Source organism: Felis catus, chromosome E1, assembly GCF_018350175.1.
Source record: "Felis catus isolate Fca126 chromosome E1, F.catus_Fca126_mat1.0, whole genome shotgun sequence".
Classification (NCBI taxonomy): domain Eukaryota; kingdom Metazoa; phylum Chordata; class Mammalia; order Carnivora; family Felidae; genus Felis; species Felis catus.
In genome coordinates, this window is record NC_058381.1 from 20,105,905 (window position 1) to 20,123,104 (window position 17,200).

A 17,200-nucleotide genomic window follows, 5' to 3' on the forward strand; every position below is an offset into this window, starting at 1 on the left:
TTAAGAAATTACATGGGTTTGGGGCGCCTGGGTGGCGCAGTCGGTTAAGCATCTGACTTCAGCCAGGTCACGATCTCGCGGTCCGTGAGTTCGAGCCCCGCATCGGGCTCTGGGCTGACGGCTCAGAGCCTGGAGCCTGTTTCCGATTCTGTGTCTCCCTCTCTCTCTGCCCCTCCCCCGTTCATGCTCTGTCTCTCTCTGTCCCAAAAATAAATAAACATTGAAAAAAAAAATTTAAAAAAAAGAAATTACATGGGTTTTTGTTTTTTTGATTTTTGTTTTCATTTTGTCTCATAATGTTTCTTGTTAACTTACATGTATACGTTTGTGCATGCCTTGATATAATTTTCTAACTCTGGCTTTTAAAAATTATATGAGTATTTTTCAGTATTGTAGTATTCACATTGTTTTTCTTCCCTAGTATTCACATTTATAATTTTAATGGCTGTGAAATATTCCATCAGGTTGTACCATTATTTAAGCTTAAGGGAATTTCTCAAGGTTTAATAGCATTGCCTCCAGGGTTTGTGTTGGAAAATTTCCCGTAAAAGTTTCCTTACTGTTTTTAGACTGTATACAGTTAATAAAATAAGTATACGTAAAATCTTTTTAATTTAGAAGTATATTCCTTTATATTTTTCTAGATCAGTTTCACTCTCAAGAGCTAAGATATTGTGAATTTTAGTGAAATTTGTCCTACTTTTAGATATGTATTACTGATGTATTTCTGTTAACTCTACAATTCACCATGTTTCTTTTTTCTTTCTCTGTTGCTCAGCTAAATGTTGCCAGCTACCTACAGATGATCTGCTTAGCTGAGAACTTTAGAACTGATGTGAAAGACTTTGTAACATTGTTAACTGCAAATACTTGTGATATTAGAAAAAGTATCCTTTACTTACAGTTCTGGATTAGAAGTGGAGGTGGATTTTTAGAAGAAAGACCATTATCCCTTTGTCGTAAGTTGATCTGTTATAAAAGAAATTTCTATAAGGGGACCCTCTGTTAAACTATATGCTGTACCAAAATATCTGAAAGATTTAAAAAATTGTGAGCATCCAGAGATCATATTAATCTTGAACATAAACATACATATGTCAATTTAGTTGATTAAAATTTTATAAACATGAAATGTGGTTAGAGTAAACCTGCACATGGAACAAATTGTTACTTCTACATTTATAAGCATAGTTTCTTATAAACAAATAGAATTAAATATTATTTAGCAACTGATTTCCTTTTTCCACTTACTAAAAAACATGTTGGTGATTTTCCCCATATATAGGTTATTTTTGTCTGACTGTAAGTTCTTTAGCTTCAATAGTCTATCATTCTTTTCTCATAAGAACTTTATCATTTCAGAAATGTTTTATTTCTTATCAATCTTTAGCCTCTGTTACCGAATTGAAGTCACAGACATTTATTGAGGACTTTCTCTATGCCAGGTCCTGTGTTTACATGAATAAGACATGCTTCCTTCCCTGAAGAAGTTCATAGTTCTGTGGTTTTCATGCTCCATAGTCACAGTTCTGTAGTTACAGATCCTGCTCTGGGAAATACACAAATATTTAAATAAAACCAAGGTGAAGTTCTGTAATATTAATCCCCTGTCAAGTTTTTTTTTTTCTTCGATTAGTTCCAAATTTTAATGTGTTATTCTTTTTTGAGTTAGCAAACATATATATTTAATTCAGTGTAAGCTTGGAGCCTTAACTGTTTCTTAGAAGTAAATATGATAAATAAGACACAGAAAAATCTTCTTATAAAAAACAAATTAGTAACTATTGCCGTATGACTGGAAATAAAATGCTATACCAAGAACTTTCAAAGAAAAAAAACTATGTCATTATTTCTTTTCTTGAAGATTTTATATGCATTTTATGTCTGTCTAAAAAAATGCAGCTGTGTACTCATTGGGAATTCAAACAGTACAGAAGTATGTAAAAGAAAAGTAAAAGATCTCCCCCCTTCTTAAGGTTAGCCACTGTTAGAGCTTTATCTATGCATGTACAAATATTGCTACCTACTTATTTAGCGGAGTTAACCAATACTGTATGTACTGTTAAGCAATTTGCTGTTTTTACTGGAGAATGTGTTGTTAGTACGTACAGTTTTAGCCCTCTCTTTTTCACAGCTGCATGCTATTCCATAATAGGGAATGGATGTAACGTAATTTAATTAACCATCACTTACTAGTGGAAATGGAAGTTACCTTTTGTTGTCATTAAAATGTGCAGTGAATATCCATACACATATCCTTGAGCATATCTGTGAGTACTTCTGTTGGAGAGAATTCTAGAAGTTTGGTTGCTAGGCCAAAGGCCTACATTTGCATCCTGGTAGGTATTGTCCGGTTGCCCTCCAGAAGATAACTGTACAAATTTATGTTCCCAGGAATAGTTTATGATGGCTTTTTTATGTATACCTCTGAGAAAATTAGGGAGCCAGTTGTTTTAGTTTTGCCAATTTAAAAGGCGAAAAGCAAATGGTATCTTATTCTAATTTGCATTTCCAAGATCACTAGTAAAATTGCACATCTTTTTATGAGTTTATTAGATATTTGTATTTCTTCTGTTACTTGTCTGTTCATAGTCCTTGTGCTTTATTCTTTTGGATTGTTTTGTAAGCCGACCACCACCACCATCTTAACCTCTGTATGCTAGAAATAATGTTTGTATCGTACTTTTTGTGAATTAAAAACACATGTGGAGAAGAAGAAAATGGGAATATAGGTCCAAAAGATGACAGGATCTTAGATTTTAAATAATTTTTTGCTGTAATTTATTAAAAATATAGATAGCTAAGATTTTCTTTTATTAATTTTGTAGGAGGAAATAGCAGAAGTGTTCAACTGGTTTGCTCTGAAGATGGCCCTGATTCCAAAAATAAACCTAAAAATACTAAAAGGAGCCCTACAGACCTTCCCAAATGTGACACTGGCTGTGTTGAGACCTTGTTTGGCCTTAAGAACATTTTTTCCCCATCGAAAGACTTATTTTCATTTCTAAAGGTATTTTCAATGTCTAGTGTAAGATATTAAATTTATATTCCTTTTCATCTTCCTAACACTCACTCCTGTGTTTTAAATCTTAAAGTTAAGGGGCGCCTGGGTGGCGCAGTCGGTTAAGCGTCCGACTTCAGCCAGGTCACGATCTCGCGGTCTGTGAGTTCGAGCCCCGCGTCAGGCTCTGGGCTGATGGCTCAGAGCCTGGAGCCTGTTTCCGATTCTGTGTCTCCCTCTCTCTGGACCTCCCCCGTTCATGCTCTGTCTCTCTCTGTCCCAAAAATAAAAACAAAACAAAACAAAAAACGTTGGAAAAAAAAAAAATAAATAGACATTAAAACAAACAAACAAACAAAAGATTAAATAAAAAAAAAAGGAGGGGGCACCAGGGTGACTCAGTCTGTTGAGTGTCTGAGTTTGGCTCCGGTCGTGATCTTCAGGCCCCACACTGGGCTCACTGCTGTCAGCCCGCCAATGCAGAGCCTGCTTCAGATCTTCTGTCCCCCTCTCTCTGTCCCTCCCCAACTTGCGTTCTCCCAAAAATAAATATTAAAAAGAATAAATTAAAAAAATTAAGATTCTCTCTCCCTCTGTCCCTCTCCCCCACTCTCTCTCTAAAAATACATACATATTTTTAAGAAATAAATAAATCTTCAGGTTAACATAAATTTGCCTATAATTTTCATAGATTTCTGATTTTAACACACTATACCACTTTGACAAACAGTTGATGGGTAATGCTCTAAATGCATATTATCGGATTTAGACTAGAATTTAGAAAGATTTCAGAATAAAAAAAGAAAATTTCAGAAAAGTAGTTTTTAAACAAATGAGCTAACTATTGAATTGCGGTATAAACTATTAAAAATTTAATTCTTCAAATTTCAATAGTTTAAATGTATTTTTTAGGCTCAGAACTATTTTATTTTTATTTATTTATTTATTTATTTTTAATGTTTATTTATTTTTGAGAGAGAGAGAGAGCACAAGCTAGGGAGGGGCAGAGAGAGAGGGAGACAGAGGATCCAAAGTGGGCTCTATGCTGAGAGCAGAGAGCCCGATGTAGGGCTCAAACTCACGAACCAGTGAGATGATGACCTGAGCCAAAGTCAGACACTTAACCGACCAAGGCACCCAGGTGCCCCCAGAACTATTTGACAAATTAAGGGAGTGTAGGTTAATAAAATTATGAGAGGGTAGCAACTCATTACTTTTAAGATGGTCATATGGGTAGAAGAATGTTCAGACTATGTTCTAACACTTCATTCAAAATTTTTTTTCAGCACAAGATCAGAACAAAGGAAGAATGGTATCAATTCATCCAGCTTCTTACAGAATTCCGAACACAGAATGTAGATTTCTTATATAGTAATCTTGAGTTCATTCTGCCATTACCTGTTAACATCATTCCAGAAACGGAAAACTTTTGTGGTTCATCAGGAAGTGTGGAGGACACCAGTGCAGCAACAAAAAATATGAAATGTCTTGCTAGGAAACATTCTGAAGGAGAGAAGCCATTGAAAAAGCCACAAAAAAAGAAACAAAAGAAAAAGATGACAATTCTAGATGATAGTGACTTATTTGACTCTGAAGTGGACTTTTCTAATGAATTCCTTAGCCTTTCCCCTGTATCTTCTTCCTCAAATTCAGAAGAAAGCAAAGCCAGAGATAAAGAAAGCAATCCAGAGACAAAGAAACTAAACAAATGTTTAGAGTCTAACATTGAGTCTGTTCCTTGTCCTCCTAAAACACCAGCAGAAAAAAAATGTTCTGCCCTCGTTTCTCAGTGTCTAAATTCTCTCACTGAGTTCATGGATAACATGTCCTTCTTAGATGCTCTTTTAAATGATGTAAGAGAACAAAAGGAAATTGGTAAAAATGACTTCAGTTGGACAAATGTTAAAAGCGGACTTTGTGATGAGTTTAGTCTCGAGACTACCGATGGATGGACTTCTCCGAGCTCCGGAGAATTAAAGGCAGCTGTAGAAGCTCTCAGCTTTACTAAATGTTCATCTACTATTTCAAAAGCATTGGAAACCTCCTTGAATTCTTGCAAGAAATCAGGAAGAGATCCAACAAAAGAGCTTACTTTTTATGTTTCACAAAAACGCAGCAATGTATATTTCAGTCAGTCAGCGGCTAATTTAGAGTAAGTCTTGCCTCCTTTTACTTTTTATTTTTCAATAATAAATGATAAAGGGGAAATTATTAGTTTCTTTTTACTAATTTTGAAATGCTTGGCTTTATTGATCATGGTAAACCCTTAATATTAATAATGTAGCTCCTTTTTTTTTTTTAGTTTTTTTTTTTTTAATGTTTCTATTTATTTTTGAGACAGAGAGAGACAGAGCATGAGCAGGGGAGGGGCAGAGAGAGAGGAAGACACAGAATCTGAAGCAGGCTCCAGGCTCCGAGCCGTCAGCACAGAGCCCGACGCGGGGCTCGAACCCACAAACCATGAGATCATGACCCGAGCCGAAGTCGGATGCTCAACCGACTGAGCCACCCAGGCGCCCCAATAATGTAGCTTCTAATAAGACAGGGAGACCATCCTGATTGCTGGGAAGAAAAATCAGAGATTAGGAGACTCTTGAATGACAGGGAGTGGGGTTTTGATTTGCTGTGACGGATAGCAGGTAGCCATTAAAGGTTTTTTTCACTTGTGAGTGATTGATGTATTGAAAATGATACAGTAAGTTAACCCGGAATCTAGTTAATCTAGTCTAGACCAGAAGCAAGGAGAAGCGGAGACCAGAAGCTGGTTGTGTTTGGGATTGTTGCATTTTTATTAGACCTTAAAAGTAAAAAGTAATGCATTCCTTTTCATTTACAGCAGTGCCTGGAAGAGGATAGCAGTCATTAAAAGTGTATTTTCTAGCCGATCCCTTCTAAACCTGGGTAATAGACAAGCTAGTATAATTGAGTACTTGCCAACTCTTCGAAACATTTGTAAGACGGAGAAGCTAAAAGAACAAGGAAAAAGTAAAAGAAGGTAAAGAAAGGCTCTATACAAGTAACATTGTAGACAGCTATTTCAAGGTTAATAAGTATCCTCAGCTGATGGTTAAATTGAATTGTTCCTTGTAATTTTGACAGGTTCCTGCACTATCTGGAAGGGATTCATCTTAACATTTCGAAAGAGACTGTGAACACTTTGGCAGCTGGCTTCCCTTAATGTTCACATGAACAATGCCTTGTACAGATTATTATGTGGTCCTCAAGATACATTTTTATATTGATTCATGGAAGAATTTATTTCTGAATGTACATTTAAAACAGGCTATTTGTATATTTTTTATTAGTGTGCAGGTATTTAAAATGAAAAAATTTGAGTTACAAATTGTATTTATGATTGTGGTGGTACTTTTTTCTGAAATTTTTTATATTATCTGATTTAGCTTTGTTATAGTATTTTTGTATGTGAGTGAGCTGTTTCTAGAAGGGACAGTTCACTAAGATATTTCTAAAAATGTTTCAGTGTTAAATTAATCCATAATTTTTCTCTTTCCTGTTACCTTTAATCCACCTCTCCCCAACCCAACCTTCAGTACTCTGTCAAGTTGTATATATGAATCATCTAGGTGGTGATCTTTAAAAAATAAATTTATGCAATACAAAATTATGTAACATGCAAAAAACTTCCTAGGGAAGAAATTATGCATCAGTTTTCAAAAAGTAACATCTTCCCGATAAATTTATTTTTAGTGTATTCCTCTGGCATATTTTACCATTGGATCAGCATGTTGACAAAGTGAAAACAAGATTATGAATTGTCGTTTTCATAAATCTTTTTTAGCAACCATACATATGTGATATCTTGTATATTTTGCCAACTCAAATCACTTGCCTTGTACATTTTTCTTGTATTTTTATATCAGTGATGTTTTATTTCATAAAGATATTAATGACGTTAATATATCTATTTTGGACAAAGCGCTACTCATCAAAATTGTAACAAGGGAGGATTCTACTATACAGGCTTTCTACATCATAGCCATCTCCATTTAAGGTTATGCTTTTGGAGAAAGTGTATATTTTTAATTACAAGATTGTAAAATCCCACATTTCACTTAAAATTATTTTTGCGATCATATAATCAGGTATATCTGAAAATAGTGTCCTATTTCCAATGTTTATATTATGTACTAGCCTAGAATTCAGTTATATTATCTGAATTATGTTTTTACCCCAAAAGGTAAGGATCCTAATTTTGTACAGATGGAAAATATTGTTGTATACCTGTTTACAAATGTGTATGAAGATATGTTTTTACCTCATTTGTTCAATTTGCTTTTTCTTGTTATTGATAGTATATGGATTTAATTAAAGGCTGAAGCTAAGAGGCTTTATGCAATGTTTAAATAGGTGTTCAGGTGTAATCCTCTGGGTAAATATGGGTATTTTATAGGTTTGGATATAGGCTATGTCTTACAGGTTTCATGCTTGTACAAGAGAGAGAATAGATCTGAAGTTTTGTGGGTTTGTTTTTTTTTTAATTTTTTTTTCAACGTTTATTTATTTTTGGGACAGAGAGAGACAGAGCATGAACGGGGGAGGGGCAGAGAGAGAGGGGGAGACACAGAATCGAAAACAGGCTCCAGGCTCTGAGCCATCAGCCCAGAGCCCGACGCGGGGCTCGAACTCACGGAGCGCGAGATGTGACCTGGCTGAAGTCGGACGCTTAACCGACTGCGCCACCCAGGCGCCCCTTGTGGGTTTTTAAGTATATGGATCTTTCTACTGCATACTAGTGTTCATTCACTATTTGTAGACCACTTACCTGTTAATTTGGTCTTTTATTATTAGAAAATTCTGGTAATTCTCAGTAATTGAGAACCGAAGTAAAATAACTATAGAATTGTATTTAATAAGATCAAAAATCAGGGAACAGGATATTTTCCTCCCTAATAGGGACACATTTAAGATTTTTTATTTAGGTTTAGCATGATTTGGGGAAAAAATTATGAATTCTTAAAGGTAGTAAATTCCTAGAAGATTTAGGTCCCCTTTTGAGATAAAGTAACCAAATTCTGATGGCTTTTCAATACTTAGCATCTTATCCTATAAAGTCCTAAAATGAACACATTTTCACTTAAAGCTATTTCCAGGAATATGTGGAAGACAGAATGCCACGTACCTGGCATGAACAACTGGATGGCTGGTGAAGCTGTTTACTGAAGTGTAGAACAGTGGCAAAGCAGGGGGGAGGGAGATTTGAAGGAAAGAGAATTATTTCAGACATGTGTAGTTTGAGAGATCCACAACATATCCAAGGTGGAGATGTTTTTGTACAACCATATAGGTAAATGTAGAGCTTTATAAGTGAATGGCAATAGGTCGAGAGTGCAACCCAGATTCCACATATTTTATATATTTCTGATTATTTTTTTTCCAACAAGTATATTTCACTTTTTAAAGGAAAAATGTATTGCTTTGACATCAAAGAGACTTCGGTTCAGGATTGGTGAGATAGAATGAGGGCCTGAACTAAGGCACATGTAATGTGAGATGCGGGTGGAAAATTAGGTGCTATGCTACTTTTTTTTAAATGTTTATTTTGAGAGCACACAGACACAAGATGGGGAGGGGCAGAGAGGGAATCCTAAGCAGGCTCCACACTGAGTGTGAGGCTCGATCTCACCACGACATCATGACCTTGGCTGAAATCAAGTCGGGATGCTTAACTGACTGAGCCACCCAGGCAGCCCAGTCCTACTTTTCTCAAAAGATGGTCTGTCCAAGTAAAATATTTCAAAAGTGAAAAAAAATGAAGCTATTAGACAAAGCTTGTTTGTTCTGGGTTTGATAGACCGAGTTGATGAAAATCACCTTTGGAAGCAGTACATCGAACCACATGCTACTTACAGAAGAAGAAGATGTAAGTTGTGTTCTCGGTTATAATTAGTGTTATTCCCAAGATGAGCACCACCCAGAAAAATCATTACTCCCTATTTTAGCAATATAACAATTCAGTCCTTTAGGATGGGATTTGCTTTTCAGGGGAGATAACTCTGTTTCTTGTTTTGGCTGTTTAGGGAGCATCTTACCATTGAACACCAAAACCCAAAAGGCACACAGTCTCCTCTAAGATATTTATTGATTTGGCCTAGGCCTATTATTGTGTGAACAATTCAACAGCCGAAAGTCTGACCCTAAACATCCGAATACAAACATGTTTTCTTCTCCATAAACATGGTTGTTAAAAACAGTTGGTCTTACAGCTTTAGAATAAATACAATTTATTTATTTTTAAAAAAATTTTTTTAACATTTATTTATTTTTGAGACAGAGAGCATGAACGGGGGAGGGTCAGAGAGAGAGGGAGACACAGAATCCGAAACAGGCCCCAGGCTCTGAGCGGCCAGCACAGAGCCCGATGCGGGGCTCGAACTCACGGACCGCGAGATCATGACCTGAGCTGAAGTCAAGATGCTCAACCCACTGAGCCACCCAGGCGCCCCAATAAATACAATTTAATAGATATAACAGTAGAGCCCATTACAGTAACCTCAGAATTTTAAGGTTCAGTATCAAAAACTGCTAATTCATAGAAGGCAATGGCTTGTAACAATGAATCATATAACTCTTCCGCTCTCTGTTGTTCAGTAGACGAAAACATCTGTCTGTAGCGGACGATCTTCTCTGATGGGAAGACTACCCGAGGCTCCTCCTTCAGTACGGACTCTGAAAGGAACTGCTTCACTAGTTCTTTTCCACTAGTCCGCGTGTCACCAATCATCAGCTCAAAGTGCTTCCCCACTCCATTTCGATTCATGCTCAGTACCCGGTGCTGGCCGTCCTGGACAAAAGTTTTATTTAATAAGGCATACAGCATGGCTTCCATGATATGAAAATGTAACAGTACAGGAAACCGAGAGGAGTTCTGAATTGAAAGCCCTATTTTTTCCAGAACATAGAGGTCAGCGTTAGGCATCTTAGAAATGACTGAAGAAATCTTAAAAAAAAAAAAAAAAAAAAAGACAAAATTAGTGACAAGAAATACTTTGTTGTTTGGGTCCCCTCTCCCATTTATTTTTTTAAATGTTTATTTATTGTTAAAAGGCAGAGCATGAGCGGGGAGGGACAGAGGGAGAAGGGAGACAAAGAACCCAAAGCAGGCTCCAGGCTGTGAGCTGTCAGCACAGAACCCGACATGGGCTCGGACCCACAAACCATGAGATCATGACCTGAGCTGAAGTCAGACACTTAACTGACTGAGCCACCCAGGCTCATAACCTGTATTTTTTTTTCAATATGTAACTTAGGTTAAACTCCTGCTAACAGTTCTGAAGTAACTGAAAAAGCATTTAATGGAGGCCTCAGGACAGCCAAGTTCTGGTCATTGTTCTATCAGGAATAAGCTGAGCTAAGACAGGCCATTTAGTCCTCCCAAGTACTGGTTTCTTCATCTGTAAAATGGGCTTCATAATTTCTTTCTTCCTTTTTTTTGGAAATGTTTATTTTTGAGAGAGAGCACTCAAGTGAGCAAGTGAGCTCAGGGGAGGGGCGGAGAGGGAGGGAGAAAGAGGATCTGAAGCAGGCTTTCTGCTGGGCAGTACAGAGCCTGATGTGGGGCTTGGAACTCACAAACCATGAGATCATGACCTGGGCCAAAGTCAGATGCCCAATCAACTGGCCACCAGGTGGTCCCCTGGGCTTCATAATTTCTAACATCTGTACTAGACAACTTAACAGGCACCTGGGTGGCTCAGCTGGTTGAGCGTCCAACTCTTGATTTTGGATCAGGTCATGATCCTATAGTCATGGGACTGAGCCATGTTGGGGTCTGTGCTGTGCGTGGAGCCTGCTTGGGATTCTCTCTGCCCTTCTCTCCCATTTCCTCTCAAAAGAAAAAAAAATTTTTTTTTTAATTTTACAAAAGATTAGACAACTTAAAACTTCTATTAACCTTTTAAAAATGTCTAGGGGTGGGGCGTCTGGGTGGCTCAGTGGGTTACGTGTCTGACTTCAGATCAGGTCATGATCTCACAGTTTATGAGTTCGAGTCCTGCACTAGGCTCTCTGCTCTCAGCACAGAGCCTGCTTCACATCCTCTGTCTCCCTCTCAAAAATAAATAAGCATTTAAAAAAGTAAATAAAATAAGGGGCGCCTGGGTAGCTCAGTCAAGTTAAGTGTCCGACTTTGGCTCAGGTCGTGATCTCATGGTTTGTGAGTTCAAGCCCTGCGTTGGGCTCTGTGCTGACAGCTCAGAGCCTGCTTTGGATTTTGTCTCTGTCTCTCTCTGCCCCTCCCCCACTCCGCTCTGTCTCTGAAAAATAAACATTAAAAAAAAGTTTTTAAATAAATTAATTAAATAAAAATGTCTAGGGTAGAGCACAGAGTTAGAATAACTAGCCTATAATCAATCATCTGCAAATGATTAATCCCATCAGATGCTTGATTATACCAGTTCCCTATGTGTAATCAGGATGGTAATTACTCCCCATCTCACAAGGTTTTGAAGACTCCATGAGACAATTAGTGACAGCATTTTTGAAAAACAAGCTTTATATAGGGATAAAATTCTATAACATTTAGAATAATATATTTTAACACTGATTTTTCTCAGTATGTGCCTTTGACACATGAAGGTATTTCATGAACTAAATGAAGATTCAACCTTTAAAAATCATAGGTGATGAAAACATGATAGGAATGGGTGAATAATAAGCACGCAAAGAGAGTCCATCGTTAGTACTGTATTTCATTCCTCTTAGGACTAGAAGATTAAACTACACGAGGAGTTCCGGCAGGTGGGAATTTGGAGGTGCAACTGCTTTACCTCTTGTAAATAGACAGATGATAAGTATGTTCCTTTCATCAACTGGCAACACTCACTTTGCTGCCAGTCTAGCACGGCCAATTTACGATCCAGGTGAGCCCAGGCAATTCTTCTAGTTCCAAAAACAATGGATACGATACTATTAACTGCCTAAAACAAAAAGGCTGTTTAATGACAAGTATAGACATTTTAATAGATACAAAATTGAAGCTATAAACTCAGAATGCCAAATTAGTTTCTATAACAAAAATATATTTACAGTTTATGAACTGAGAATAGTTAAAGAAATGCAGCAATAATATTTAAAAAGCAAACAGTAGCAGTTTATAAACAAAGAACCTTTACTTATTCTGAGCGCCTTGCCCAAAATCGGCATTCAAATATTCAAATGTTGCTGGGGACTGTGCTAGGTACTGGGAAACAAGAAACATACCCATACATTGTAAGAAATGCCAGCACAGTTACACTGTAGAGAGGAGACCCGGTCCGGGAAGACTGACTGGACTAGGAGAGTGAGTAAATGCTAAATGGGACGTTATTTCACCAGATGTCCACACAGATAGGTTGTGTGACACCTCACACTCAGGCTGCGGTATGAGCGCAAGTGGGAAAAGTGCCGAGGGGTACGCAAATTTCTGCAAAAGCATCTTGCTTTATCCTGAGAGCTCCAGGAAGCCCCCAAAGCAGGTAACATTCAGGTACAACATGAGACATTTCAGAACCATCACTGACTGCTGTGTGGAAGATGGACCATAGCAGGCTAGACTAGAGGTGGTACTGGTTAGGTGCCTGTTACATGACCAAGCATTAAGAATCGGGGGCACCTGGGTGGCTCAGTCGGTTAAGTGACCATCTCCTGATTTCGGCTCAGGCCATGATCTTGCGGTTTGTGAGATGGAGCCCGGTGCCGGGCTCTGTGCTGACAGTGCAGGGCCCATCTGGGATTCTCTCTCTCCCTCCCTCCCTCCCTCCCCCTCTTCTGCTTGGGCACCTGCTCTCTCGAGCGCTCTCTCAAAAATAAACTTCTAACAAAATTGAAGACAGTGACAGTGAGGACAAGAAATAGAGCAGAGATAACGGGGGTAGAATTGATATGTGGGATGGAGGAGCTTAGGATAAATCCAGTTTTATTTCAGTGATTGAATGGCACCTGTTAAAGATGATGATAGGAAGCAGATCAACTTGGGAAGGTTAAGGGGAGGTGAGTTGTTTTTTAATGTATTCCATTCAGGTTGCCTACAGGGCTTCTAAGGGGAAATGTGTAGTAGATAATTGGATATGTGTGTTCAACTCTGCATGAAGTCTGGGCATCACTTCACTCCCACACAGTTCATTTAGTTATATGGATATGGAACGTGCTCCACAGATACAAAGGCAGATAAGCAGGAACATTTTCTAATTCTATGCCCATCTCCCTTTCACTGCTAAGGAATGGATAAATATCCACTATGGGCAGAATAGTTTGGATGCCTAATCTACAAAATACAGGCCTTCTTTTGGTTCTTTTATTTAGCTCAATGATTGCCGAGATTTACTGTACATAACAATTACTGCACCAGGTCACACACAGTACTTCAAGGGCAAGATTTTTTTTAAGGACTACTGCATGACTTTTTCCATACAAAATAACTTTAGAACCTAACCCTCTAAATAAGATTGCAACTCCACTGTAGTGAGTATAAATAGTATTTGTAGCAAACACTTTGAAGGAAAATCCAACCCCTGAAAAATGTCGTTTGAAGTATGTTCCAGATCAACTGCAAGAGTTCTATCAGGAGTCCATGGATGGCTTCATGAAACTTACAAACCCTCTGAAAGTACATGCAACATTCTATGTATACGTGTTTTTGTTTTCCTGAAAAGAGGTCCATAGCTTTCATCAGGTTTTCAGAAAGTATCCATAATCCCCGCAAACTGAGAACTACTGGTCTAGAAAAAAGTGTGCTTACTACTGGTATAGGATGAGAGAATATTTTATCATGTATTGTTACACAGGACCTAAGTCCCTCCTCCAAGGTTTAATGTCTGATGTGCCAAGTAATTCTAATATTTGTCTTAAAGTGCCTGGGTGGCTCAGTCGGTTAAGCTTCCAACTTCAGCTCAGGTCATGAGCTTGCAGTTTGTGAGTTTGAGCCCCATGTTGGGCTCTGTGCTGAGAGCCTAGAGTCTGGACCCTGCTTCAGATTCTGTGTCTCCCTCTCTCTCTGCCCCTCCCCTGCTCTCGCTCTCTCAAAAATGAATAAACATTAAAAAAAAAAGAGAGCACCTGGGTGGCTCAGTCAGTTAAGTGTCTGACTTTGGCTCAGATCATGATCTCACAGTTCGTTGGTTCAGGCCCCACATCGGGCTCTGTGCTGACAGCTCGGAGCCTGGAGCCTGCTTCGGATTCTGTGTCTCCCTCTCTCTCTCTGCCCTCCCCTGTTCGTGCTGTCTCTCGCTTTAAAAAATAAAATAAATAAATAAATAAATACAGACAGACAGACAGACAGACAACACTGAAAAGGATTTGCTTTTAGAATGCTTTTAAAAGGAGGTAGGGAGGGAAAGGTTACGTTAAATCCTGCTGGAAAGACCAGTATAATGTTGTACAGTCACTCCCTGGCCATAACCATCTCTGCATCTTAATTTCTCATTACTCTCGATAGAACCCTCAGACACAGCCAGATAGCTTCTCAACATTCCCCTTAAATAAACCTTGCACAGACCTATTTCTCTACAACTGTTCTTTCTTCCTAGAATGCCCGCCTCCTCCAGGTAGCCTAATTCTCTCTCTCCAAGATCCAGGTTGAGTTCTACCAGTAATCTGCCCAACAGTCACAGCCCACAGTTCCCTGCCCCATCCATTGCCAATTTACTATCTGTAGATCTCATTCTTCAGTACTGATCACATACCAACTAAACTCTAAGCTGTCCTGATGCCCAGAATAGTGCTTTGCAAAGTATGTTCTCAAATATGTAGGCCATATAGCGGACATTAAGAAAAATGATATACCTTAAGTCTCTCTCTTTTTATCTCTGGTTTGATGAGCTTTCTCAAGAGCCGGTTGTCTTGGAACTTTCTTTTTTCCCCTTCAGTCTCTGGACAAAGAATGGAGTTACAAACTTGAATGGCAGTTTTGTACTGAAACAAGGGCACATTCATTAAACTCTCCAAATTCTGAAATGGCCCAAACTTCTCTCTGTGCTCTATAATATTGATGGATTTTCTTCCACGAAGCAATCTGAAAGCTTCAAGTTCTTTATTAGATGCTGTATTCAACACCTGCAGGATGGAAGCCTGCTGCTCTGAAGAGAAGAGCTTGTCAAGTGCATTTCCAGATTTCTTTGTATTTTCATCACAAAGAGCAACACTGGGAATGACCTTCTTAGGTGCGGTGGATTTTTTCCGACAGCAGGAATTGTGGAGACCCTGGACCAAGGACGACCCTACCGGAACTGGAAAACATCGCCACCTTCCTGAAAGGAAAATTGAGCAAAACGTAAGTTGGAATGTCCTACTTCTCTTTAGTATTAGTTGTGGCTTCACCAGAGCCTTTGCCAAGTGACAGAGACTTTCCCATAATTTGAGAAGTAGTAGACCAAATTCACAAGAGGTGTCTTCTGATTTCTGTGGACAAGTCCTAAGTTTTACAACCTGGAAATTTTATGCCCTTCAATGTCTTCAACTGCTTAACGTTTTGGCATTTTTAACTTTAGAAAGATCCTTTTGTAATTACTATCTCTTGTTAAGAACATTTTCACTAGTTTCTTTCTCATCCGGGAGAGCCAGATAAAATTAAATTTTATACGTGTGTAAGAAGTGGTTCAGCTGAGTGGTAGACTGAAGGACGGTTTTTGTTTCTCCGGTACACTTTTCGAGATTTCTACTGTGACTACGCTGCTGCAAGTGCAAGGGCAAAAACTGTGCAAGAAACAATTCTGTAAAACCCATGGGAAGTCACTCTGACACTGCAGGCGCAGGAAGAAAATACAGCCAGAAGTCAGCAAACGGCCGTTAGAATCTGAACCGTCCGCCCGCCCGCCCGCCACCCAGTCCGGGAAGGAGCCCCTCGCGGACCCCTCCCCCGGGAAGCACAATCGCTCGGAGGCGCCTCTCAGCTCAGCGAGGACTCCAAGACGGAGAGCTGGACAGGGGACCCGAGAGAGGAAATATCCCAGGACAGACGGGAAATTAACCTAATATTCCAGGAACGCTACCTCCCGCCACGAGGAGACAATGGACGCTCATCCTCCAGGTAAAGCACCAGGTTCCCTCAGTCCAATCTTCCTCTGTCGACTTCCGGTCCCCACGTGCTCCGCCCCAAAGTGCCCGGCCTCTCGGCGGAAAGGTTCCGGCCGGCGTGGCGTTCCGGCACCGGCGGGAGGTACGTCCGGCCTGAGGAGCGGGTGAGTTGCCTGTGGGCTGCGGACTCCGGGCGCGCCGCGGCCGAGGCGGTGTCTCCAGATCCCCAGCCCCTGGGCGGCCCGCACTTTCCTTCCGCTGAGTCCGGGAGACGTTCTCGGCCCGGCCGGCCCCTGACAGCCGCTGAGCCCAATCTCTGGGATGAAAACGCCTAGGCCACTTCTAGTTTGTAGTTGGCAAGGTCCCTCCTTCAGGGAGACTCCCTGGGTTTATTCCAGGCACAGGAACTGATACGGCCTTGTGGGGGCCTTGCCTGGGGCTCAAGGAGCGGAGCCTGGTGGGGAGCAGAGACAAGGACACAGATAGCCCTATCTCTAGGCAGAAAGGGGCAACTGGGAGAAGCAGGGGGTCAAGGAAGGGCGAGGTAGGAGCAGGGTTCCATTTGGCAGGGATGGGGGGGGGGCACATGAAGCTGGCACAAAATTTGGTTGGGCCTTGAATGCGGAATGGAGCAGTTAAATCGCTTCATTAGGTAGCCCGAAGCGACTGCGGCTTTTGTAGGGGCAGACGGGAGATGGTGTTTCTAGAAAATTGGCCATATATAAAAGTGCCAGACTGGGTTGGAGGTGGAAGAGGGAGGGAGTGTCTCTTCCCAAGGGGCAGGCAGCCATAAGGAACTGAACCTGGAAGGGGTAAGGAGAATGGAAAGGAAAGGATTCTGTCTGGAACATGGGGAGATTCTAGCGAGTTTTGTGAACAACACAGAAGTCAGGAGGGAGGTGGGTTTTGAAGGGAAAGGGGGTGGGTTTGTGTTTTCATGAGGTGCTAATGTCTTTGTAGATATTGTCCAGGAAGTAGTGGAAATGTAGGGACTTCTAAGTATTCATAAGAAATACTCAGGAGAATTCTAGGAATCTTACCAATTCCTGGAGAACTTAGGACTGTAAAAAAGAAATAATCTCAACTTTTTGTGCAAAATCCTCCAAAGCAAATAATTTCCTTTTTGCTCCTGGCTTATTCTGCTTAATGAGGTGTTATGGGTTGAATTGCATCCTTCAATAAAGATATGTT

General features: G+C 39.8%; 2 protein-coding genes across 6 annotated transcripts in view; one reads left to right on the top strand and one right to left on the bottom strand.

Annotated features, from left to right (window-relative positions):
- Positions 1-7,366, top strand: part of ATAD5 (ATPase family AAA domain containing 5) — a 46,497-nt gene extending 39,131 nt beyond the window's left edge. For 2 of the 3 annotated variants that reach the window (XM_023243726.2, XM_045044528.1), the window contains 5 exons: positions 779-959; positions 2,829-3,010; positions 4,288-5,153; positions 5,838-5,996; positions 6,101-7,366. In XM_023243726.2, coding sequence (XP_023099494.2) covers positions 779-959; positions 2,829-3,010; positions 4,288-5,153; positions 5,838-5,996; positions 6,101-6,179 — 1,467 coding nt within the window. In that variant the 3' untranslated portion in view covers positions 6,180-7,366. The remainder of the gene's footprint in view (positions 1-778; positions 960-2,828; positions 3,011-4,287; positions 5,154-5,837; positions 5,997-6,100) is intronic. The other variant, XM_023243727.2, reaches the window with a different exon arrangement.
- A 1,988-nt stretch (positions 7,367-9,354) lies between these two features.
- On the bottom strand, positions 9,355-16,342 carry TEFM (transcription elongation factor, mitochondrial). Of its 3 annotated transcripts, none has more exons than XM_006940055.4 (4): positions 15,964-16,342; positions 14,780-15,243; positions 11,788-11,937; positions 9,355-9,959 (listed from the first exon to the last, which is right to left on the bottom strand). In XM_006940055.4, the coding sequence occupies exons 1-4, from the start codon at positions 16,013-16,015 to the stop codon at positions 9,522-9,524; spliced, it is 1,104 nt and encodes a 367-aa protein (XP_006940117.2). In that variant the 5' UTR covers positions 16,016-16,342; the 3' UTR covers positions 9,355-9,521. The 3 variants fall into 3 exon arrangements, with proteins under 3 accessions (XP_006940117.2, XP_003996582.2, XP_006940118.2); XM_003996533.5 differs by having other exon boundaries at positions 15,985-16,110; XM_006940056.4 differs by lacking the exon at positions 11,788-11,937 and having other exon boundaries at positions 15,964-16,103.
- Between the last annotated feature and the right edge of the window lie 858 nt (positions 16,343-17,200).

Bases quoted from the DNA above. Each gene is read 5' to 3' on its own strand.
- TEFM (XM_006940055.4), bottom strand. From the start codon at position 16,015: ATGAGCGTCCATTGTCTCCTCGTGGCGGGAGGTAGCGTTCCTGGAATA. The intron at 15,244-15,963 runs GTTAATTTCCCG...TTTTCCTTTCAG, and splicing joins TAGCGTTCCTGGAATATTAG to GAAGGTGGCGATGTTTTCCA. The intron at 11,938-14,779 runs GTATATCATTTT...TTTTTGTTTTAG, and splicing joins TAAAAAGAGAGAGACTTAAG to GCAGTTAATAGTATCGTATC.